Raw genomic sequence first — 24542 nt, forward strand, 5'->3', positions numbered from 1 at the left:
TCAGTATGGAGCAGTGGTGACAGTGTCCCTCCTTTCTCACCATACAATACTAGATGGTGGTGGTGCCATCTACTGGCCAGTGGTAGGAAACGTCACATACAGTTGTGATGACATGTGACATTATGAAATCGTCACATTTACTTGTTACTTTCTCAAGTGAAGCAGCCGAGTCGTTTTATCTGATAATAATAATAATAATCATAATTAAACGTAACATTTTTTTTGTCATAATAGCTGTTTAATAAAATTAACTAAAATATAATTAATATCTATATTTCAGCATTTTGAAAACCCTAGTAGTCTCCTAAAGCGATCAATATTATTACAATCATTGTCTTCCTGTGTGTATTGAACCATTGTTTAGTCATCTGACATGTCACTGGTATGACAGTGTGCGCGTGGGTGAGTGTGTGCGCGCGCGCGCACGTGTGCGGTCCGTTATTTTCCGGGTTGTGTGTCATCGCTGGCGGTAGTCGCGCTGCAGCAGCCGCCAGCTGACATTTGTACAGAGGAGGTGAGGTCAAATTTGACTCTCTCTCTTTCTCTCTCTCCCTCTCTCCCTCTCTGTCTCTCTCCCTCTCTCTCTCTCTGCCTCCCTCTCTCCGTCCGTGTCTGTGCGTCTCTTTGCGAGAGAGGCTCCTAACTGGCGCAGAATCATCATCATCATCATCATGGCGGATCAAGGCGAATCTCCGGCTCCCGTCCTCCAGCCGCAGCCAGGGCTGACAACCAGCTGGCCAATTACCAGGGAGTCGTACGAGCTGCAGGAAGTCATAGGTTAGTACCCGGAGACGCGACGGACGCGAGACATGACCGAGGCAGTTTATCAGCTGGGGATGAACATGAGGGGCCTACCGGCTTTTTCCCTCTCCCCCTTCTTCATATGCAGTAGCCTGCCTCCCGCAATGCTTTGCAATGCGGATGTTACCAGCCACGTTCAGAGACTGCCGTTCTACAGAAGCGATGTGTTTGTGACCCCGATGAAGCCGAATTGGGGGGGATTCATGTCACTGCACGGCGTGGAAACGTCAACGTTTTAGTAGCTCTGGTGATAGAGACCTACTCCAGCTACGGCTGTTTATGGCACGTGTCCAGTTTATTAGCCGCTAACTCAAATCACAGATGCTTTGACTGTGTAAAGTGTTATTTCACTTTGTGTTGATGGCGCTTACACGTGATTAAATAGCCTGTCCCATCAGCTCCATACACATGGGTAATGTTTCAAATGTAACATGTACCTAATATAGGCTTATAATAATACAGCTAATTCTATTCATGGTAATAACAGTAGTAGGTATAATAGTGGCAATGGTATTTATAATCACTAAAACTTTGAATAAAAAGTGAGACTTAACTAGTAGGGCTGTTACTTTTGTAGTAATTGAGTATTCTGTTAATTAAAGTAAATCCTGTAAACCCTTACATTAACGAAGCTGGAACTAACTAAGATTTTTCTGAATTAACCAATTCTCAATAATTAGCAATTCATTTTCTGTAATCAATTAATTAACTTAATGTTTGAGCTTTTACTCTCACAATAAAGTCAAAGGCAGAGTGAACTTACACATTCTCAAACACTTGTTAAGACTCGTTTATGAACTTACCTAGAATAAACACATTTGACAATATGTAGTATTTATGTGTTTTAAGCGTGTTGTTATCATGATTGACCTTGTTTTTCTGGCAGTATTACTTGAAAGACTGTGGATATGCCTGTCGTAGATTCATGAAATATTATCAACACTTTCTTTTAACAAATATGAATTACTAAATAAAACAATAAAAATCTCAAATGTACTGAAAAGCACGAAAGGAAGTTGCCTGAATATTGGCACGTGCATGCACTTTTGACGAGCCATTATCATTACTGATAAGAAGTAGTGCCACAGCTGTGTGCTGCTGACTGTGATGAGTTAGTGAGACCCCCCTCCTCCTCTCTGTTCTCATAATCAGCCGGTAAGCAGTCGGATCTCATGTGTCCTCTCCTCCTTATCTGCCACTAACAGTTGGAAAGCAATATGCTGTGTGTCACAGCTTCTCGGTGTGAACACATTTTTTTTTCTACTCCAGCGTGGCCTGATTTGTAATGAACCACGTAAACAACCCATTACGTTGCAGGAAAAACAAAAAAAGTGTTTTTATGAGTCAGCCAGCACACATTAAATAATACGATAACATAAACACAAAACTGGAGGAGGAGAAGTGAGTAAAGAGTGATTCTGAATTTCGGAGTCGGGCAATAGTAATAATAATATATGTGAGTTGTCTACTCTGTTGTGGCTGTGATTCCAGGCAGCGGGGCCACAGCTGTGGTGCAGGCAGCCCTCTGTACCCCGAGACAGGAGCGCGTCGCCATAAAGAGGATAAACCTGGAAAAATGCCAGACCAGCATGGATGAGCTATTGGTGAGTACGATAAATAAGGGCTTAGTGTTTTTGTGTCATTATGTAATGCTTTACTACTACTTTTCCTTTCATCCACATTATTATTGTTGAGTCTGAATAAAACACCCAAGAGGTTGCAAGGCCGAATCATGTGCTGTCAGGTCGTTTGCTATTACAAGCAAAATACAAGTTGTTATTAAAAGTTCACTAAGAATATGTTCAGTTGAACGTTATTGATAGGTTATATGTCCTGTGGTTTCTCTCCCTCCCAACAGAAAGAAATCCAAGCGATGAGCCAGTGCTATCACCCCAATGTCGTCACTTACTACACCTCCTTCGTAGTGAAGGATGAACTTTGGTTAGTCATGAAGCTTCTGAGTGGAGGTGAGCTTCTGCAGCCTCTGGCTTGATAATACAAGAAACCCATTGAATGTGCTTTGATCTGCTGCCAACTAAATAAATTCTACCCGCGTATAATGTAGCCCTTTCAAACTGTATTTCCCCATTATGCATACTAATAAACAACAGATATACTTACTTCAAAAGTATTCCTTCAGAACAACTTTAAGGCTGACTTTATTACAGTTAGAAGGAACACACTGTTGCTGGAGCATGTGATTCTCACTTGTGAAGGAATTAGTGCAGTGGTGTTACTCACTCCATTAAGTTGAAGCAATTAACAGAGACTGAAACATTTGTACATGGACGCTGATCACGCAATGAGTGTGACATTGCAGCCGATCTGTGTTCATCATTAATATGTGAAAAATTAACTGAACTTTTGTTGTTTTCCTGTTGTGTGTTTTTAGGCTCCATGCTGGATATAATTAAGCACACAAACAAAGAAGAGGACAGAAATCGAGCACTAGATGAGCCTATTATTGCTACTATATTAAAAGAAGTCCTGGAGGGCCTGGACTATCTGCACAGAAACGGACAGATTCACCGGTAACGCTGTCATCCTATCTCTGAATCACATAAAAATACACTATATCACTCTGGATAATTTAAGTAAGAAAGGGCTGGGCTCAGGTAATTATATTTATCAGCAAACAGTGCAGTTGTTGTGTTCGCCAAACTCCCCGATATTTCAAGGTCACTGAGAGGCAGGCTTAAACCTCTGTCAGCCCCTTGGGCAGCGTTCCAGATGGTGGTGAGCTGTGGTGGGACATGTTTACACGGACGGAAGAATCAATGCTGCTCCACATAACGTGTTTTTATTTTTTGAGTGTGTTTGCGTTTTGTCTACCTCAGGGACGTGAAAGCTGGGAACATACTACTGGGAGAAGATGGATCTGTTCAGATTGCAGGTGCGTTTGCACTTTTCTTTAAGTAGATTGAATTAAAAGCACAAATGCTCAAATGGTGACACTGAATTCACAGATTACATTCATTCATGAAGAAGGTGATGCATATTTAGATTACCTTTCACACGCAATGGTGGTTTAGCACAGAATTTTAAATTAATGACATATTTTATGTTGTCTTTTTTATGTTTGATTAAAAAAAAAAAACCTTGAAGCCTCAACGTACCTGTTCAATTCTGTTCATTGGTATTGTTGATACATATTTTCAGATTTCGGAGTAAGCGCATTCCTAGCCACAGGGGGGGATATGACTAGAAACAAAGTACGGAAGACCTTTGTTGGCACGCCATGCTGGATGGCGCCGGAGGTGATGGAACAGGTGGGTCTATCTACCCAAACAAAAGGCCAGCTGCTGGTGTTGGTCATAAAATCCATCATATCTCATTTTAAATGTGTGTTCCTGAGCTTGTTTCTGCTGTGCTTAGCACTAATCCATTTTCTGATGCAATAAGCTGATGTATTTTTGCCTTGTTAACCCCCTTCAATCACAACAAAAACACAGCGATTTAAGTGTATAACAGATTGTTGCAATTGCATTCCCCATAGGTCCGAGGCTATGATTTCAAGGCAGATATATGGAGTTTTGGAATTACAGCCATAGAGTTAGCAACAGGCTCCGCACCCTATCACCGCTACCCTCCCATGAAGGTGAGTGTTCTGGATGGTGTTATTGCACAGCTATTTTTGTAGCTTTCACCAGTACTTCCAATAAACACGTAAGCAGCGCCCATGAACCCATGGCTTACTGAACGTCAGCGTTTAGTTCTGTGAAGTTTCATCAAAAGAAAACATGGAGAGATTATTGTGATTGCTGGTTTTGCTGTATTTGGAAAACCCAGCTAATAAAGAGAAAGCCTTGAGGAAGCTGTTGCTATTCTTTCCACAACATTTCTGGTACAAACAGTTTCCTGCTTTGAGTTTCTTTTCCTCATCTACAACATGTGTGTTGCTTCTGAAATGTGTGGGTGTTTTGAGCATTTTTTTCCCTTTGTCCTTTTAGGTTTTAATGCTTACCCTACAGAACGATCCACCCACTCTAGAGACGGGTGTAGAAGACAAGGAAGTGCTAAAAAGATACGGCAAATCATTTAGAAAGCTAATAACTATGTGCCTTCAGAAGGATCCTGCCAAAAGGTTAGCAGCACATTCCATATATCAACCCAATACTCCAGTGAAGAGAGCTGATGAAATGTGTGATTGATAAAAAAGCATTAATATTCAGTGTCTTGTTGTGATATATTTTCAACAGTGTATTTTTCCTCATTAGGCCTACAGCCGCAGAGCTTTTGAAGTGTAAATTCTTCCAAAAGGCCAAGGTATTTTTTCTAACCCCTCTTTCTTAGGTTTTGTAAAACGTGTTATGCTTATGGCGTCATGCCAACTCCAACAATGTTTGTTGAGGTTTTCGTTTATGATGATTAAACGTACATAAATACATCAATATGCTGTATAAAAAGTCCACAAGGACACTGTATTTACCATTATATACCATTACAGAAATAATGATAATGGGAAAAAGGGAAACATTAATCTTTCTTTAATTCAATCCTATTTCTTAGTCTATGTCTTTCAATAATTGATTATATTGATGATTTAAAAGGGTGTTTCGATCCCTTGTTCTGGTTCAAAGGCAGGAAAGGCTGTTCAAAAGCTGGATATCAAGGAGCAAATATTATTGTTTCTATTTAAACTGGTTTAGTTATTGGTCTAAATTTAGACATTTTTAAAAGTTTACTTTACCTCCAGGTTTTCTTACATTCTGAGGGCTACCATTAAAAAAAAAATACTTGAGATTTTTGTGACTCATTATTAGGAGATCAATTGAATCTGTCAATTAGCTATGTTTATTAATGATATTTACATTTTTTATTTGAACTTTTCTCTCGTAGAACAAAGAATATCTGGTTGAAAAGCTTTTGTGTCGCGCACCAAAGATCTCCCAGCGAGCGAAGAAGGTATGTTTACACAAACATTCCCTGTAAAATAACTCCATTATTGACTAAACATGAACAAATTATGCTGCTCCCAGAGTGCTGGGACTGATTGACGTCCACCAGACTGTTGCATTTACAGTCAACACAAGCTACGCAATCCCACTTTCTCCGGTACCTTAAACACTTTGTGCCTATATATGATGTAAACATGGGCCGCTGCAGCAGGAGAGTGGAACCGCATAGATGTACCGACACCTTGCATCAGTAGCTCTCAGTGCTGCTCTCTGTATGTGGCACACTAAAGGACAAACAGGATTAAATGAATTGTTCACATTAGGGAACATAAAGGGGCACTTTATTGTTCAGGTTGATTGCTCAGTTGCCCACTGGTCACAGTTTCCTCAGAGGAAGTGCAGTTTTCAGGCACAGCCGATATTGGCTTCACATAACAGTCCGCCTGGATGGCCAGGACAGAAATGGGAACAGAGGGCCATTGCCGGAAGGCAGAGTGGCCGAGCGGAGGGGTGGAAATTCACTGACAGCTCGGGAGTAAATGGAGGGCATAGTGGATAGCAGGGCTGCTACGGTGTATGACGTTAATGTTACGCACAGGAAGGACAGGGTGTCAATAAAGCGTGAAGCAACTGTTGTGGGAGTAGCAGAATGTTGTTGAGGTTTGTTGATGGGTAAAGTGGGAACTACAGGCATTTTAAGCAGTCACAACAATGAATGGAAAGGCACTTTTTGCTAAATGCGTATTAAGCCAATTCGGTGTACTACATCCACCATTTTCCAATTTAAACTGTATTTACATCTCTGAAGCACATTACGTGAGATTGCATCTGAAATGATGGCACTTTGCAAATGTACTTTTAGAGACTAGTATTTATATGCTGTGTAGAGCCATTTATCCCAAAAAGGGAATGCACGTTTACAGAGGGCTTACTGTAATGAATACACCTTGTGTGGAGTCCTGTTAAATGTGTAACATAGACAGCTCATACAGTAAATACAGTCAGCTCATGTCTGATTCATTCGATAGCCTTGGTGGATGAAACATGTCCTTGTTATTTTGTGCTGATTTGACCTGCAGAGTCATCTGCATTTTAAATTCAGCAAACATTAACCACAGTTTGCAGAGAGCAGCAATCCTGCAGAGATATGGTAATCTCAAAATTCTGTGACCTTGATCTTCGAAGATCTTTTGCAATTGGTCCCAAACCTGCTTGATCTATTTGAACCTCTGTCTTTTTCCTTTGGTGTTCTTGGTATTTTCCTACAGTTTATGTCTCACAAAAACACTGGTGAAGCAAGTACTATGTGAGATTTAGAAATGCAACATATGCACACAGCGTTCAGGTTTGGTTTCTGTCCTTGGCTCCGTCCTCAGTCTTGACTGTGCTGCTGTAATGCGTAAAGTTGGCAGTTTGTGGGTTGGGTCGGATTCAGGTGATTGATTAATGCATATATTTGCGGGTTGGGTGGTGCAGATTGGCCCTTGTAATGGCTCCGGTGGGTGTGGGTACTAAAAAAATCACATCACTACTGCGGCGCCCAGGTATTATCCATAAATGTCGCTGATGGAAATATAAAAATAACGGTTATAAAGAGTAACAAACTGAACTCGGCTGGACTGCTTGGTGGAAAGCTTTAAAGCAAGGCAGCGGGTATTAAACCTTACTATTTAAATGGGGCCTGATTTCTCCTTGAACATTGTGAACTGTGAATGAAAAGGAGATGGCAGATCCTCCAGTCAGCTGTCACCAACAACATAATAGAATAATTAATACTAATCTTTATATAATTAAAGGAAGGAGAAACTTTATTAAAAGAGGAAGTAATCCTCCTCCATACTTTCCCTGATATGAATATAAAAAAAGTATCATGTTCAGGGTCATATAGTATGAAGTTATGAACTGTATGTACATGTGAGTTGAGCAACCAGCAGAGGGCACCCTGACACCCAGAGTAGACTCTCTATTGCTTAAAGATTAGATATTAGTGACTTGAATCATTGAGTTCAGTTAGTGTCATTATCCTCTGCAAACCCTGGTTTCATCTGCAACACTTTCTGAACGTCTCTATTCATAATCAAATACACATTCATGCATTTACATTGGGATGTTTTTTGTAAGCCGGTGGGCGGTCGGGTGATCAGGAACGGCTGCCGGGTGCATTGATCTGTGTCTGTTTTGCTTAAGGACATGGAGCAGGACTGGGGGAGCCTTGGTTCTAGGTCAGGTTTGGAAAAAAAACCTGACGGCACCAGAGTGGTAGTGCTTCTTTAACTTTCACTCCGTGTGACGCGAGTGTGGCTTCCAGTGTCATGTGCTGTGTTTTCTGTAACATTAGTGCTTTCATATCCTACCTCACACTGCTAGTCATGTGTCCGTTGCCTTACACACTCCTCCAGACTGTTGAGCTGCAGCAAATTACAGGCTTTACCAACTACTCTGCCGTACTTCTCTGCTTTATTAAGCTGGTTACATTTAAAGTTATATCAACAAGTCATATTGGATACCTCTCTTAAATATTGCCTCATAAGATTTATAGTTTAACCTTGAACTGTCCCCATCATGCTGTACCCAAGCTTTGCCTCCTAAACTGATAAACTTACTAGAAGCAACTGTGTGGTTTCTGTTGGTACTGGGGGGTATTGAAGCGTTTTGTATGTACTTTATATCAGCAATGTTGATGAGAATGAGAGTAGTATATACAACCTACAGTATTTGTTCATGTTCTAATTAGATATTTATCATTATTACTCCATTACAAATAATCTAATACAATATTAACAACTTAACACTTCTTTACTGATGTAGGCTACAATGTCATGTGCTGATACTTTTTTTAAAAACATATTCAAATGTTATGTTGTACCAATTTATCACGTTGCAACACTTAACTTTTTGTTTTCTGACATAAAAAGAGGAAATGTTATGTTGTTATGTACGTTTTTTGTAAAATCTGATTGTTGCTTTATAGTGTCATCAAGGACGTGTCATAATATTGAGAAAAATATATAAGAACATAAAAAGAATCAGATTATTGTAGCTCAGCTCATCGCACCGGTTCCAGTGCTCTAATATAAAGGCCTGTAAAACCCAATGGAATTAAACCACAAAGCGTACATGCTCAATGAAATACTATGAACGATGTCATGAAGTGTGCTGGATGTGTGTCTCGGTCCAGGTGAGGAGAGTCCCGGGCTCCAGCGGCCACCTGCACAAGACGGAGGATGGAGACTGGGAGTGGAGCGACGACGAGCTGGACGAGAGCAGCGAGGAGGGCAAGGCGGCGGTGAATCAGGGCAGGGTAGGTGGGAAGCCTCCGCTGTGTGCATCCTTTCACCGTTACTCACATTTCTTTATATTCATCTCCAGCTGCACAAATACACATTCATCATCAAGATTATTTTGTACAAAACTCCATAGGACACATGGAAATTCCGTATTTGAGTCGTTGAGGACGTTATTGCTCATGTCATGTCTAACCTGTAGATCAGAGCGTTACGTAACCTCCCCTCTGTCTTTGACCCGGTACATTCCTCCCCTCCCGGATCAGTCGGTGTTTTTTCAGATAGCAGATGGCTTATCTTTGAGTCTGTCATGAGTTTGCTGTAATGAGCTGAAAGGTAGCTGCGAAGATTTGAGGCAGCAGGAAGTATGCAGCGAGGATCAAAGAGCCCTTTGATAAAGATCCCCAGCTTTAATGATGCAACAAATCAGACGTTGTCAGAAGCTGTGATTTTAGATGATTTAAGTTGTTGTTGATAGTATTTTTCAAGGATGTGTTTTTTAGTTTCCTTTCGTTGATCACAGGCTTGTTTCCTTTCGGCAGAAAAATTACTATAAAAAACAGATATAGTATATGAAAACTAAAAAAACACATTAGGTTGTACATCACATTAAGTATTTTTGCTCTTTGAGAAACTAAAGAAAATAAATCATTATTATTGCTGTGTATGAATATGAAAATGCAAATGTGTTTGATTTTTTTCCTCCAGTCACGAAGGGTCAAAGATGAGGCCAAAGATGTAAGTTAGCTCTCTCATATACCAACCTTAACATGCAATTTAAAGGCGTTTAATAAAAAAAAAAACACGCAGCTGTTTGAGAGTGTCTGACAACGCCAACAAATAGCTCCTCATTGATTGTTTTGAATTGATTTTCCTGTATTGCCTTTGTAAGACGAGCTCTGATTTCATACTTTGTCTGTTGTTGTCAAGGATGTAACAGCATTTGCACAATCATGCCTCTCATTTTGTTTCTCCCAGAATGAGGAGAATGCCAACAATGTCCCTATTGAAGGGTTGTCTATTCAGCATCCCCAGGTGAGGGATTCAGCAGCGGCACTAATTTGTCATGATTCGATGACCTTGATGCCACAGTGATGGTCTGTGTGTGTGTGTGTGTTAAACCACACGTGTGAATACAGTACTGTGTGTGTGTGTCCATCTGTGCACATGTGTAAGGTGGGCGAATGTGTGAATGTTGGTCTCCTGGAGTGAGGCTCTCAGCGGTAATAACTCAGAGTAAATGGCCGTCTGCCTGACAGTGCCAGCTCAGTGCCTGGGTGTATCTCATCTACTGTAAAGACTCGCTGCCATTGCCACCTATTTTCTAAGGCTATTGTCGCTTTGAAAATGAGCCAAAGCAGTTTGAGGTGTAGCCTTGTGCTCTAGTCAGGAATTAACAGTGACAGCTACTCAGCGGCCATTTCTCACCCGCAGTAATATGGTACTGATAACGGTGATAGATCCTGGCACACCTCTATGTATCGTCCCTTTTCTTTTCCCACACAACTTTCCCTGCGGCAGCGATAAACGGAAGACATTTTCAGAAAAAAGTAATCCACCACAGTGTGAGGTCACTCAATTTCTTCTGTCTATATGATAATCTTGCAGTTACCAGAACCTCTCACTTGCTTCTTCCTCTCTTCCGTAGAGAGTGTGCTGTTTGTCTGAGTCGCATCCTCACATGTTTTCTCACGCAGGTTGAACCGTATGCGAATACTCCCTACATACAAGGTGCTGTGAACATGGTGCTACGGCTAAGGTGAGACCACTTCTTTTCACATTGTTTTCTCAATCAGATCGCTGATAAACAAGCAATGTAGGGAAAAAAAAAAACATTGATTTGGATCATGGTGACACTTTTAAAAAGCAATTTAAAATTGCCTGTTTCTGTGGAGGAAAGGCAGAAACTTCACTTTGCCCTTAACATGCTGGTCATTGATTGACCTAATGATCTTTGCCTGCTGCGGTGGGGGATCTGGCATTGCCCTGGATCCCTTCATCTCCCTTTGTTCTCACTGGCTGTGTTGCAAGCAGGAGAAGGTTACACTCTATTGGTTTTCTGGCTGTGCTCCACAATCTGCTTCCCTCCTTTCAAAGCACCCTTTGCTCCTCTCTGAACAATCCCATGCTGTTCATGGACATATATTAAAAGCAAAGTGGAGGCCTGTGATTTGGCCTCAGAATGAAACATGTCTGTACTTCCTGCTTGGAAACAACTAAATTTAGCGCCCTTTCACTTTAACATGCGTAATAAGGGAATGCAAGGACAGATAATGGTGCATTTTATCATGGCCTATAACTCCCTCATGAACTGGTCGCAGTGCACACTCTTGGTTGAACGGACATCTGGAGCACTCTGCAGGCTTCCAGCAAAGCACAGAGAGCCATCTTCAACTGTGCTTCATAACAACACTGCTCTGGATGCAACAGGGGACAGCTGGTGAAGAGCCTGGTGATTAAAATGAATTGCCAGCTTCAATGATTTTGGCTTTTTCAGTTCGAGCGTTTGTTCGATCTGTGAAATGTATAGCTCAAACACACAAATTAGACGTGGTTACCGGTATATCAATTACTACAATTGCGACGTACACTCTCACCGAAGCTCATTGGAAAAAAAAAATACTGTTATCCTGATGAATTCAGAATCAACTGTGAAAAGGTTTGTTGTTTAATATGATCCCAGCATTAAGCTGTCAGGTCATCTCTCTGGTTTGTCAGCAGGAATATTCATATGAGAGATTAGAGATGTGATGGATGCTTGTATGTGAAACCTTGAAGCGTGATGACATTCTTCGTAGACATGTGAGGTTTTCAAATGCTTTTTTCTATCGTGCTTTTTTATTCTTCTTGACTAAACATTACATTACTTTGATGCAGTAAAGCTGCGGTGGTGACAGAACATTACATTATATTTAATTTAGCAGCAAGATATTAAACAACCCTTTGAAATAACATCAAGTATCTATTTGTGTACAATTCATCCTTCTTTAACCAAAGTCATCTTTGTCTGAACAGAGTTTTGGCATTAGAGCATGAATGGGTTCTGACTCTATTTGCACTTTTTTATTGGTAAGAAGGTTCTGGCTGATATGTTTTAAAGTGAGTCAGCAGAGAAGGTAATATAAGATGAGAGACTGCATCAGGTTTTCTTTGGTCCTGTGTTTTAGAGGCATAACCAGGGATATTCATGGCCACAAATAGTGAGCAGCTGTTTAAGAAGTGGTTTATTTAGGTAGATTGAGTCAAGCTAGGATGGTTAATGTATTTTAGAAACAGTTTGCCGAGGACTGCTGGGCTGAGGCTTCATCCGCCACTCAGCAACTTTCATAGGAAGGAACCCCGTCTCTTTATACATCCATGGCCTGAAGGGACGGGCTGTCAACTTGGTGACTTTCTCACTAAATATAGTGACTGTTGGAGCTAGTAGTGCCAGCTACTGTCATGGGAAAAGAGCAACACTGGGCCGACCCAAGCATTTAATGAAAGGTTTATCTGGAATATCACTGTTGCTAGGACTCAATGTAATTTCAAAGAACAACATTTTTTTAATGTTGGCAAAAATCACAACCAAAATTCTAAAGGTAATAAGTGAATCCATGAAAATGATTGCATTTGAGGAAGCAAATAAACAGTAAATTGGTCTCCGCTCTCTACTAATAAAGGAGTTCATCTGATTAGCATGAGTTTATGGTAATATGATCCCCTCTGTAGCGGAGATGGGGGAACAGCAGCGGCATGATTGGATTTTTGTCATCGTTTTGCTTGGAACTCATTCAATCTTTCTTTTTTTTACGACGGCACAGAGGCCTCCTGAGAAGAATATTGTCAGCAGTTTGAAGGAGAAGTTCAGACTTGCATAATATGCTTGTTGTTGGTGCAAAGTCATTGCAAAATGCAGATGGAAATTGATTTCACTGAGCAGTTCAGTCGGCCGGTGACATTTACTGAAGGTTCTTCTATATAGAAGGGTAACTACAATGTGAGAAATGTCAGGCTAGCTTCTCAAATATCTCCTTGATAAATGTTAAAGAAACAGAAGGGCCTGCGATGTCATCCATAAGTGTGAAGTTGGGTTTACAGCTTGCTGCTATCTTCAGTTGATAAGAGTTAAATCATTCATATCCATTCCTGGCATCTCACTCGTACAGTAACAAGTCTATGATTCCTCATTGGTTATTTGTTTTATTTTACACTGCTGTTGCCACTTTAAGGGTTAATGCGTTAATCTCGCCATGTCCCCCCAATGTATTAAGTTCTGTTTTGTCGCGTCTTACTTAAAAAAAAAAGACTCAAACTGTCTTAATTCCCCAATAATTAATAGCAAAATTCATTCTAAAATATTGGGAAATTATGGACCCATAAATAAATCAGCTTTACCAGTCACGATTAGTTGTATCCCAATTCCCTTGTGACGTTAAATACATATAACAGTTTATAGCAAGTACTATGTATTTTTTATTTTTTTCTATTCTTCAAACCTAAATTTCATTTTTAATCATTGCATTATATGCAATCCTCAGTTTAGGATAAATAAAGTACATCTATCTATCCGTCCGTCCATCCGTCTGCCTGTCTGTCTGTCTGTCTGTCTGTCTGTCTGTCTGTCTGTCTGTCTAAGTTGGTCGCCTGACCTTAAATCTTTTCATGTTCATGCTCATGATTTATTTGGACACAGTTATGATCTTCTTTACATCCGTGTTGCCTTGACATCCCCGGCAACCTCTGCTTCCTCTGCTGGGAATAGAGTTGTTGTTTGTGTCCATTTGCTCGACTGCAGCATTGCTTTTTACCCTTTTTTTTTTTTAAGTTGACTCACACTTAAGCTGGATGTAAATTCTCTCTCCCACTTAGATATAAATACTTACTACTAACAACATTATTGCAGATATATCGTTGCTTGTGTTAAGTTATGGCTCTAATCTCATCTGAAATGAGGGTTGTGGGCTGGCCGTGTGATTTATTTAACCAGACTTCAAACCAAATGAATCTTCCCCGACCACACGTCTGCATTTATCAGCAACCTGACACACACTTTCTTAAAGACAGATTGCTCATGCAAGTGATGCAAATGAATGCAAGCTGATGCTGTAAAGAAGCTGGAGAACCCAGCTCCTTGACACAATCAAGTAAACTGGACTTGATTCATGCCTGTTTCTTTCTTAAATGTCACTGTTATCTAAGGTTGTACCAACTCAAAGTCTGCAGTATATTAGAGCTTTATATAAACACTAAAATCACATCTTCACAGAATGACACGTAGCATGTCATCTAATCTATCGCACACAGATAAGCAGATGCCAAAGTTACAGTATTTAATGTACAGTAGTTTTGAGAAAAACACCATTTTTCCCCCCTCTTGTATCTCAGTGGATGCAGCAGGTGCGAAGGTATGCAGGAAAAGCAGTTAGACAGCTGTTACTTTCATGTGGGAAAACCAGCGAGACGTGTCCTCTGTACTCTAGAGTTTGTTCATCCAGTGATACAGCACATTTTTCCACAGGTGCTCTGCTTTTATGCTAAACCAACTCATCGTCTCAAACTGAAGAAAAACATCCACATTCAGTATAATGTCCTTTACTTTTTTTGTGGCAACTCATTTACCATTGTAAGAAAATAACAAATATTTTATGTGTGATGAGAAAGGAGATGCTGGTGGTGGAAGAATTATCACCTCACTCATGTCTGCTGAGCGTTTTAATGCTTTTAGCTCATTTATTTGTTTTTTCCATTATAAACTGGCTGGTGTTCAAAGTGACACATTGAGCCGCTAAAGACAGATATTTTAATCCGGTCGTTTGTCGGGACCAAAAGCAGAATTTGAAGTGAATATTGAATCATTTGTCAAGTGAAACTCCATATGAATGCTAAATATACTACCGTGTGTTAGCATCTCACAATATCAATTGGTGATAGTATGTGAACGTTGTGTTTCCAGCTGGTTTCCACTGCCCCCTAGTGGCCAACAAAAACCATTAATGCAGGTTCTGCTAGTTCACATGAGCTATTTTCGACACGCAGCCCTCACGCTTGTTTCCTAATGTTCTGCAGCCTCGGTAATATCTCTGCCTCCTTTAAATGTCAACCCCTTATTTTTGCTGCCACTGGACACCCTTAGAAACAGAACCGTCAACCGTCAGAGTTGCAGCAAATGTTATGATATTTGAAATATCAGATGCCACTTGTGCAATCACGCCCTCCTGTCTCTTCCTACAGGAACTCTAGAAAAGAGCTGAATGACATCCGTTTTGAATTCACTCCTGGACGAGGTAAGAGCTCTGCCTATATGGATTTGAATGTGCTATTCCCCCCCTGTGATAACATCTTCAGGCACTGTGAATCGTTGTGTGGGTAATGGCAGTGTTTGTGCTCTTGACAGTATCTAATTCAATATCGAACACAATTACCTGCTAAGTGGAACGCTGCGGGCCCAATATTTGTCATGTTATTCCCTCGCTAGACACAGCTGATGGCGTTTCCCAGGAACTGTTCTCCGCCGGCCTGGTCAACGGGCACGATGTGGTTATTGGTAATGTTACACCTCTTTATTCTGGTAAATTGTGTTGTCTGAACACACACTTATTTGAGCCCATGTACTGTAAAGCTTGGAGAGTAAGACCTTTTTCATAGTAATGCTAAAACTGATAGAAATGACTTGTAATTTATATACATTTAATCTGAAATACTGTTATATTTTTGTCGGCCCTGGAGCATTGTACATTAAAACAAATAGAATTGGCTGTAGAGTTTTCCAGGTTGAGTGTGAAAGACTAAGAACAAGGCTTTCAAGTAAGTTATCATTAAGTTTAGGCTTGAGGTTGATTAATAGGCTTGAGTCAAAGGGGGCTGCGACTCCACCTCCTCGGCCGGTGCCTGGAGGAATGGAAGTATTAATAAGGATGGAGGAAGTGGATTTATTCAGGCTGACATATTCTTTATAGCACAGCCAGGTTTCAGTTAGAGAAATAGTATGATTATCTGATATTACATCATTTACAAGATGACAGATGTATTTCATATTTCACAGAGTCCACATTTGTTTCTCTTATTTTGAAGTAGTAAAAATACATGGTGTTGCTGTTGTATGCCCTCTACATTACAGTTGCTGCTAACCTTCAGAAGATTGTAGATGACCCAACTACCTACAAAGTATTGACCTTCAAGCTGGTGAGTTTCCAGGTGATTGATGGCCGCTGACACACACACACACACACACACACACACACACACACACACACACACACACACACACACACACGCTGGAATGTGTGACCTCAAAACAAACAACCAAATATCTTTGGCATGGACTGACATCTGTTAGCCAGTGAGTGTCCCAGGTGGACCAGGTTTCGGAGAGTCAGAATGAGGGCAGTATGTACGCCATATATATATATATATATATATATATATATATATATCCTCACTTGTGGCTCATCTCTGCAAAAAACCCAGGCAGTGAGAATAATGACCCCGCCGCTGCAGGAACAGTTCATAACACTTTATGCAGGCAATTTGCTGTGTGGGTGGCACTAGAGCAACTTAATGACTTCACTGAACAAAAGGTCGTTATCGACTATGCAAGATCACAAAGACTGATAAGACTTCACAGTCCCTCCGAGTTGATCAGACACCTGCAGGGCCTCTCGGGCCCCCAGAGAGCCGGTGTGTCTCTCCCCGATCAGGTGTGAATTGCAAGGAGCCGGCAGGTGTTAGGCCAACCGTTCACACTGGCTTTTTCTACAAGAAAGCTGAGTGAAAAAGAATGACTACCATCATCTAAATGCACACTGGCTTTTCTATTGCCTCTGTGAATAGCATCTGGGCAGCCTTAAATCGGGGTGAGCTGCAAGTGCTGAAAGGTCGAACTGTCGGTATAAGAGATATTGTGCTCTCACAGAGGGATTTGTTAAGGTTAGGAATGATGCTCTACGTGGCCATATGTATTCATAAAGTAATAACTGCACAGAATGTGACGGTTTTATGCATAATATAATAAGTTATTACATTATAAGACAATGATAACAGAAAAAAAACATTGAATAATGTAACAAATATAGTTGTTGTTTTTTTAACGAGTACTCTCCTTGTCTTCGTAAAGCATTGTAACTCTTCGGGGTTTGCTGTGTCAGTGATCAAACCAAACAGCCAATCAAAGTCTCCGCCCATGTCTATTCCATCCAGTGAGCGAGTGCCCTCAACTAATGGAACTTTTTGGACTCAAAGCAGAAATCTTCCCTCGCACAATGTGATCTCATCCCGGCTCATCATAATTTGCCGCTTGAACAGGCGTTTCTATGACGACAGGGGAAGCCTTTTGAGTCGTAACCCGAGGCTGGAGGTTCAGGCGTGGTTAATGTTGTGAAACAGCCGCTGTTAACACTGTATGTTTGAATACAAGAATACAAGGAGAGTACTCTTTTCTTTTAATTATTACACACTTTTTATGTAATAACAATGTAATTACATTATGCACTCACATATGTACATGTAGGTGCTCATTATTACATTGTGACACATTTCTTTATAGACAGAGTTTGTGCACGGGGGCACATTTCTGTTAAAACAGAAAACAACCTTCCCCAAGCTGTTGCTTAGAAGTTACACACTAATAACTAATCTATCATTGTCGGCTGACAGGGCGCCAATACTGACCTTATTAAACAGATTGGGTACTGGCTGGATATAACTCATCCACAGGAAAAAAACATTTCTTTCTCGCTCTCATCAGACAGTTGTAATTGTGCATTTTTATACGTTTTTACAACAAAATACAATTTATAAAATGTAGGTTGATATGAATATCTCCATCTCTAGATTAAAAACAAGGCTGGCAATATTCTATATTTTTCTTAATGTCAACATGAAAAGACCATCAGTCCGTCTCTCAATACTGAAATAATAAATGTAATGCTGTCATCAATCATCAATAACACGTAGTACATTTTTTTTGGAGGGTTCAATTCCTTTTTGGTTGAGTCGTTCAAAATAAGACACAGCAGTTTGATTGCAGTTGTTTCTCTCCCCTGGTGAATCCAGGGTGTTACACCGCAGCAGCTCTAGAGATTTATGCAGGATTAGCCGTGTTGACGGAGATGAGTAACAGGATATGAAGGAGCCCCATTGACCCTCTCCGTGTCTCCTCCCTCATGCAGGCTTCTGGATGCGATGACTCGGAGATCCCAGACGAGGTGAAGCTGATCGGCTTTGCACAGCTAAGTGTTAGTTGATGCCCCTCTTTGTGCCCGAAGCAGGTGAGACAGTGGAGACAGTTCAGGGCAGACAGACTGAGGAAAACACCATCACTTCCTGCAACATCTTCCCCAGCCCACCCTGCCCTGAAAACTCCCCCTCCTCCTCCACTCCTTTCACCTCCCCTGAGCCCAAGCACCGCCCCCCCCCCTGCCTACACCTCCCTGCTCACTGTCCCCTGACCTTTAACCTTAAAAACATTCCACTGCCTAGCGCACAAAGCGGGATCAGGAGAAAGCCCAGGAACCTAAAGATGTACTCAGGTGGAGACATAAGGCGATTTAAGATGTAGCTTTGAATGTTTTATTTATTTTCTCTTTCCTTTTACTTGTTTTACATCACATTACCTTTGTGTTCGGCAAAAGCTCTCATTATTTATTGAAATGAGAAGGTATTTTTATGACGTTTCTCAAGCTGTTTGATTGCCACATCTCAAAAACACATTCATCTGTGATCTTTCCCTGAGGTCTTTGTCCGAATGTAAGATTTAGTTAACTCATGGGGATAAGCACATTTTCATAACAACACAATGAATGTCTAAAAAGAGGAAGAGTTCTTGATGATTTCCGTGTCAAGACCTGTTTTACACTGACAAGAAGGGAACCATTTGCTTGAGAGTGCAGAAGAGAGGAAAAAAAAGAGACCTGGATGCTACTGTGTATAATTTGCTGCTCTCGACAGTGCTAATGCTTCAAAATGTTAGAGGTGCCTTGTTCATTTTTCTGTGCCTAAGAAAGTAGAGGATGAGTGGGACTACACGAAGAGCAGAACCTGCTGATTACCATTTCAATTCAAGTCGAGTATCTTAACGCAACGGGACAAGCTACGATGCACTTTTGGGCCGAGCGCGTGCAAACCGACTAAACGGACGCTTAGCCCCGGAGACAAGTTCACTTGTTTGCTTTTGTTATCAGAAGAATAAAACATAACAGAGCCTGTAGTCGTGTAATCTGCTCTGGTTGACATGTATTCAGATGCTAGTTTAATCAACAAAAAAACACAACCGTTTAATTTCCCTGCACTGTTCTGCTGCACTACAAAAACCCCTTTTATTCCCCCAAAATATAGTAGTTACTAAAATGTACTGTATGTCAATGCATCTGAGGATGAAACCAAAAGGCAACTATTGAAAGGGTGACAAGCCATTTGTTTGTCCAAACAAGTCCAGTAGCGCTAAATTATTTTTAAGTATTGGGGTGGTAAATATTAACTTCTACTTAATTCTTTATTCTGAAGTTATTTATTGTATTTTCTATGTACAGTATGTGTACCATTTCAGCATATTACCCGTTCCCTCTCTGTAATCAGCTGATGTCAAATTTCTGACGAAGAGCAACAATAAAGAATTGTTATTATTTAAAAACAAAGGTGTGGAGTTTTTACTTTTACATTTAATTACGACTTAAACAATAAAACACCAAAGAAATGTGATGATTAAGTGCATATTGGCTACAAAAGGCCAACTCACAATTGGAATGTGTCTTCATGGAAGCATTTAGAAAGTTTACAGCATGGACTTTAAGTCAGTTTTTTACTAGATATCAATCACACATTTGCATGAAGTGGCTTCACAATGAGAACCTTCATTTCACCGAGGAAACAATGATCCTCAAAATCCATTTAATAAGGAAAACTGGAGAAACCTCAGGTGGAGCAACAAAGGAGGAATGGTAGAGCAGATATGCAATAGATGTTTTCTGCAGAAAAATATAATAAGCAGCACCCATATTCTTGTAACTACCATAGAAGAACCTACTCTTTTATTTACAAACACAAAGTAACTTTCTCCAAATCAGGAAAAATCAAAACAGACAAGTGATAGCAGTAATATAACTTTAATTATTCAAGTATCTGTTTTTTAATATAAAAAACATACAATATATAACACCCCCTTGCGGGATAGATGCTTTCACAGTTAATGTCACATTAGCTTATAATACTACAAAACCTTTGAAAAAAAAAAAAAAAGAAATCTGGCCATGAAAGCCACATTTTCTGAGAAGCGAAAATCTTTCCATGATGTCGGTAGCAGTGCTTCAGTAATCACTGATATGCAAGATACATATGATAATACATCCAGTCTGTAATGGTCGTAGCTACAGTTAAACTCATACTTTGCACGACGTGACTGCATTTCTCTTGATACGTGGAGGAGGCGATGCGCTGAAATAGCTGCTGACATACAGCGTACACAACCAACAGCAGCAGCAGGAGTAATGAGGAGCTGGTTAGCTGAGACACAGTTACCTCCAGTATCAAAATGTCAAAGAGGAGGAAAAACGAAATGCATCTAAAAATCAAAATAGACTTTTTCAGAGAGAAGAGGCAGTGAATTTATAACAATGTAAACAAAAAACATCAGGCAAGTTCATAAAAAAAAAAAAAAGCAGCCAGTGAATTCGCCTGCATAGTTTCAGTTTTACCACTGAAAGACAAAAATAATGTTCCTCTTTTTTGGAGACTGACAGATACTGCAGCGAATATCCCACTGTGTTCATAAGGAAGATGGAAAAAAGGGGAGAGCAGCGTGAGTGTAAATGTAGTTTTAATCTAAACAGTCGACCTAAAAAGGTCTAATATTATAGATTCAATATCGTCATTTAATCCTTTATTGATTCCTGCAGGGAAACTGTCTTCTGGCTTGCTCTCCCACAGGAAGATCAGGGCGCTGAGTCCGCAGCCGGGCAGCTGGTCGAGATCTAGTGTCTTGCACAAGGACACTTAAGCGGGGCTTGAACCAAGGTCGTCTACTTCAAACAGTCTCTCCCCATCAGGCCACACTACTTACTGCTTCACGCTGATTGACTTAATGCTTGCAAAGAATATTCCGCTTCAATTTTGATACCCAGAATGCATGAAGGAATCAGTTTTCAACAACAGACACCGCATCTTATTTATGCGAGAGAATACGCACTTTACTAAGTCTCATGCATCCGTTTTGACAATCGTGAGGTGAAAACAGCAGAAATAGACAAAGAGGGATGATAGCAAAACGCATGAAATAGAGACTCGCAGCAGCCCTCATGTTTATACATTACTCGGTGTGATGAGATTTGGAAAAAAGGAGAAAAAGGCAAAATGAGAGAAGTCGCTGTCCGGTGGCCCTCGGGTCCTTCCCTTTAACATCTCAGGTGCTTCTTGCTGGACATGTCGTTCCAAATGCGGTGCATCTCCTCCGGGGAGATCTGGTGCACGGTGATAACCCGCCTGTACCGGCACAGACTGTAGGCCATTTTCCAGTGATTAAAGCCGCTGTTCTGATACGGGTGTATACCCAGCTTACGCAAACACAGTCCCACGTACACGTCCTCCAGGTGCAACAGTCTCGTGTGCAACGAAGTCTTGAAGATCAGCTCGGCGACGTCCGCTGAGAAGATGTAGCCGGTGCCCGAGCAGAAAGGTGGGTATTTACTGTCGGGGTACAAGTCCCTGGACATATACCACTTGCTGCGCATATCCCTTATAGGACCCCCGTTTATGACGTAGCCGGTGAAATATCTCCTCCTGGGCTTGGTGGTGGGCTTCAGGAGCTTGTAGATCAGGTTGTCCATGTTGACGAAGATGTCGCTGTCCGTCTTCATGACGTACTGCGCCTTGGGGCAGAAGGTGGCCACCCAGCGCATGCCCATCATGGTCTTGAGGGTGAGGTTGTGGTAGGAGTCGATAAAGTCCTCCACCACGATGTCGTGGAAGATCTGGCTCTCCTGCTCCACCATCTGGTTCAGGACGGGGTCCGTGTTCCTGCCCAGCAGAAAGATGGTGAGGATGCGGACTTCGCCGAAGGTGCTCTCGTCGCCCCAGGTCTCCCGGATGGCCTGCCGCGCGTCAAACTCCTTGTGCGTGGTGCTGATGAGGATGACCAGGAAGGGGGCGGCGCTTTCGCACTTTTTGGGCTCGTTGATGACGAATTCAAAGGCGTGCGGGTTGAGGGAGCGGGTGTGGATGTTGGTGAAGGTGATGTTCTTGGGGGGTTTGGTCTTGCGGACAGGCACGGACATGTGGCCGACGTAAGCGGACGTCGGGCGAGATATGCTCAGGTACCACAGAGCGCTCGCCCAGCAGACCACTGTCAACAGGTATAAACATGACACTTTCGAAGGCATTATGCTGCATTTAGGTGTGTTTTGATCAGCTGGATCCGATAAGGCTTTCCTTCCATCAGCAGTGATTCACCCAGTGAGGCAGCATGAAGCTGCTCCAGTGTGCAGCTTGACATTAATTGTCAGTAATGGATTACTTCCCAGAGAAGTGATGCTGTGTTTGTTTTTATGCAAAGCACTTTAAAATTGGATAGTTGTCCAATTTATCTCGAGGGCACTGCTGCTTCGCCATTTAGATCTGAAAGAGAGGGAGAGAGAGAGAGACATGTGTAATATATATATATGTATATACATATATTTATACATACAATAAATACATTCAAAGTGTGTAGCCTGCAGAGACTTGATGCCTGTCATCCTGATGCCTCATACTCAACACCCCCCCACTATTAAAAGCTTCTTCTCTTGGTAAGAAAATGATGAGTTTATTGATAAAATGCTTGTTAAAATAGTGTTTTTGGGTCCCAGCTTGATGATGAGTTGTGGCAAAATATATCTGAAATCCTCCGAGACCCAATACAAGACCGTTCACAGACTACACGTAACCAAAGCTATTCAATGTAAATATGACCCTATGTGCTCCCCATTATGTTTAAAATGTGAAAATAATGAATGTAGTCATCTTACATAGTCATGCCTTAAAATTTAAATGTTTTGGCTGTCAGTCAAAAAGAGATGAAGCATTTATTTTGGATAGATATAACGCTAACTCCACTTTGAACAGGGATAAGTCTCCAATTATGAGGGAGGTATGAACCCTTTCTATGCTGCAGATCTCTTAATATTAAAAATGGTTGGAGCGCCCCCTGATATTTCAGAGTAATATGAAATATCTCCGTTTGCCACTGGAGAGACTATCACATGTTTGAAGATGTGTCTTTGTTGCTTCTTGCTTTGTGGTTTTTGGTTTGTCTCATCCTAATTGTCTTTCTATTGGTATCATTTTATTTTGGATGAAAGCCATCAATTACTACTATAAAGTGAATGCCTGTATGAATGATAAATAATACAATAGTAAATAATAAAAACCAAACAAAACAACTTTTTCTCCTTTTTTTTGGGGATTGTCAGCGAAATGTAACGTAATGAAAATAGATCTCGTATCAGAACTGAACAGATGTGATGACATTTTCAACGTTCAACACGTGTTCTGAGTGCACAGGTTGACATTTTCACAAGAGCAGACAAAAAACTCAAATCATTAGCCAAAACCAAAATGTGTTTATAAGCCCCCCGTCCTTTAGCTCAAAGGAGTTGTGGGGTCCGCAGCGTTCTGCATGACAGTGTGATATGACGGCACAAAGGGAACATCTCCCCCGGGGTGATTTTTTTCTTCTCCCGTATTGTCCAGTGCTGCCTCGCTACATGCCGTCTGCCTGGTATTGGGCCGACATAAATGTGTCTTTGAGCGGTAGTTCTGCAGCGTGGACACTGAAATGCCATTTCTCTTTGTGCCTTTTTGCCCAGGTGGCCGAGCAGTATGAGCGAGCGTGTATATCTCGTTTCTTGGCTTTCAGGGCTCTCAGCAACTTTTCTTTTCATTCAGAACAGAAAAAGCACCTCGCAGGGGAATGGCCATAATGTAATAAAACCCCACATTTACATCTTCAAAGTGGGAGAGTAGCCAAAAAACGGGGGCTGAGCAGATAAATTGGAGCATAATTTGAATTCCATTTAACAATAGACTGCAATTACCTGCAATCTATACCCATATTCTATACCAAAGTACTTAGACATGACATTAACATCAAAGGATACTGTACAGTGCTTTGAAAAAGAAATGTCTCCTACTTTGTGGAAGGAATCTCTTACAGAAAATAGTGCACCATATGCCATCTTATGTTGCACTGTGGTCACATCTGTGCTGTTTATTTGGCGTCACTCACAAATGTTGTTACTTCTCAGTTTATGTTTCCCTTTTCCCCAGAGGTCTTTCAGCAAAATCAGACGTCTCCCCATCTTGTGAAATTACTCTGAGATCACAAAGGATATAGAGAGGCAAACAAACGTTCCCCTTTAACAAGAGTTTACTCAGATGGAAGAAAATACACGGAGAAGCCAATATTTTCTAATTCCAGAGGAGGGTAAAGGCAGAGTGCTCCGAGGTTAATAACAAAGGGAAAACAGAAAAAGCGACACAAAAAACGAGGCACGTGTGCACAATGACCAGGGCCGCTTCGCAGTCACGTTGCCACTTTGAAGTCTCACTTTCC

The 24542-nt window shown here is 41.1% G+C and overlaps 2 protein-coding genes across 5 annotated transcripts in view; one reads left to right on the forward strand and one right to left on the reverse strand.

Annotated features, from left to right (window-relative positions):
- The first annotated feature begins 458 nt into the window (after nt 1-458).
- Nucleotides 459-19586, forward strand: stk39 (serine threonine kinase 39). Of its 4 annotated transcripts, none has more exons than XM_084023717.1 (19): nt 459-777; nt 2293-2405; nt 2660-2768; nt 3194-3332; nt 3639-3694; nt 3961-4070; nt 4298-4399; nt 4752-4885; nt 5019-5067; nt 5641-5706; nt 7887-7958; nt 8878-9000; nt 9692-9721; nt 9962-10018; nt 10681-10742; nt 15197-15249; nt 15441-15509; nt 16083-16159; nt 18133-19586. In XM_084023717.1, exons 1-19 carry the CDS (start codon nt 672-674, stop codon nt 18205-18207), a joined length of 1602 nt encoding a protein of 533 aa, XP_083879843.1. In that variant the 5' UTR covers nt 459-671; the 3' UTR covers nt 18208-19586. The 4 variants fall into 4 exon arrangements, with proteins under 4 accessions (XP_083879843.1, XP_083879844.1, XP_083879845.1 ...); XM_084023718.1 differs by having other exon boundaries at nt 462-777; nt 16083-16147; XM_084023719.1 differs by lacking the exon at nt 7887-7958 and having other exon boundaries at nt 463-777.
- A 465-nt stretch (nt 19587-20051) lies between these two features.
- Nucleotides 20052-24542, reverse strand: part of b3galt1b (UDP-Gal:betaGlcNAc beta 1,3-galactosyltransferase, polypeptide 1b) — a 45576-nt gene continuing 41085 nt past the window's right edge. Inside the window, exon 2 of the mRNA XM_084023728.1 lies at nt 20052-22567. Within this exon, the coding sequence (XP_083879854.1) occupies nt 21349-22332 (984 nt within the window). The 5' untranslated portion in view covers nt 22333-22567 and the 3' untranslated portion in view covers nt 20052-21348. The remainder of the gene's footprint in view (nt 22568-24542) is intronic.

Source organism: Eutrigla gurnardus, assembly GCF_963514095.1.
Source record: "Eutrigla gurnardus genome assembly, chromosome: 12".
Lineage (NCBI taxonomy): Eukaryota > Metazoa > Chordata > Actinopteri > Perciformes > Triglidae > Eutrigla > Eutrigla gurnardus.

Bases quoted from the DNA above. Each gene is read 5' to 3' on its own strand.
- stk39 (XM_084023717.1), top strand. From the start codon at position 672: ATGGCGGATCAAGGCGAATCTCCGGCTCCCGTCCTCCAGCCGCAGCCA. The intron at 9,722-9,961 runs GTAAGTTAGCTC...TGTTTCTCCCAG, and splicing joins TCAAAGATGAGGCCAAAGAT to AATGAGGAGAATGCCAACAA. The intron at 15,250-15,440 runs GTAAGAGCTCTG...TTCCCTCGCTAG, and splicing joins TGAATTCACTCCTGGACGAG to ACACAGCTGATGGCGTTTCC.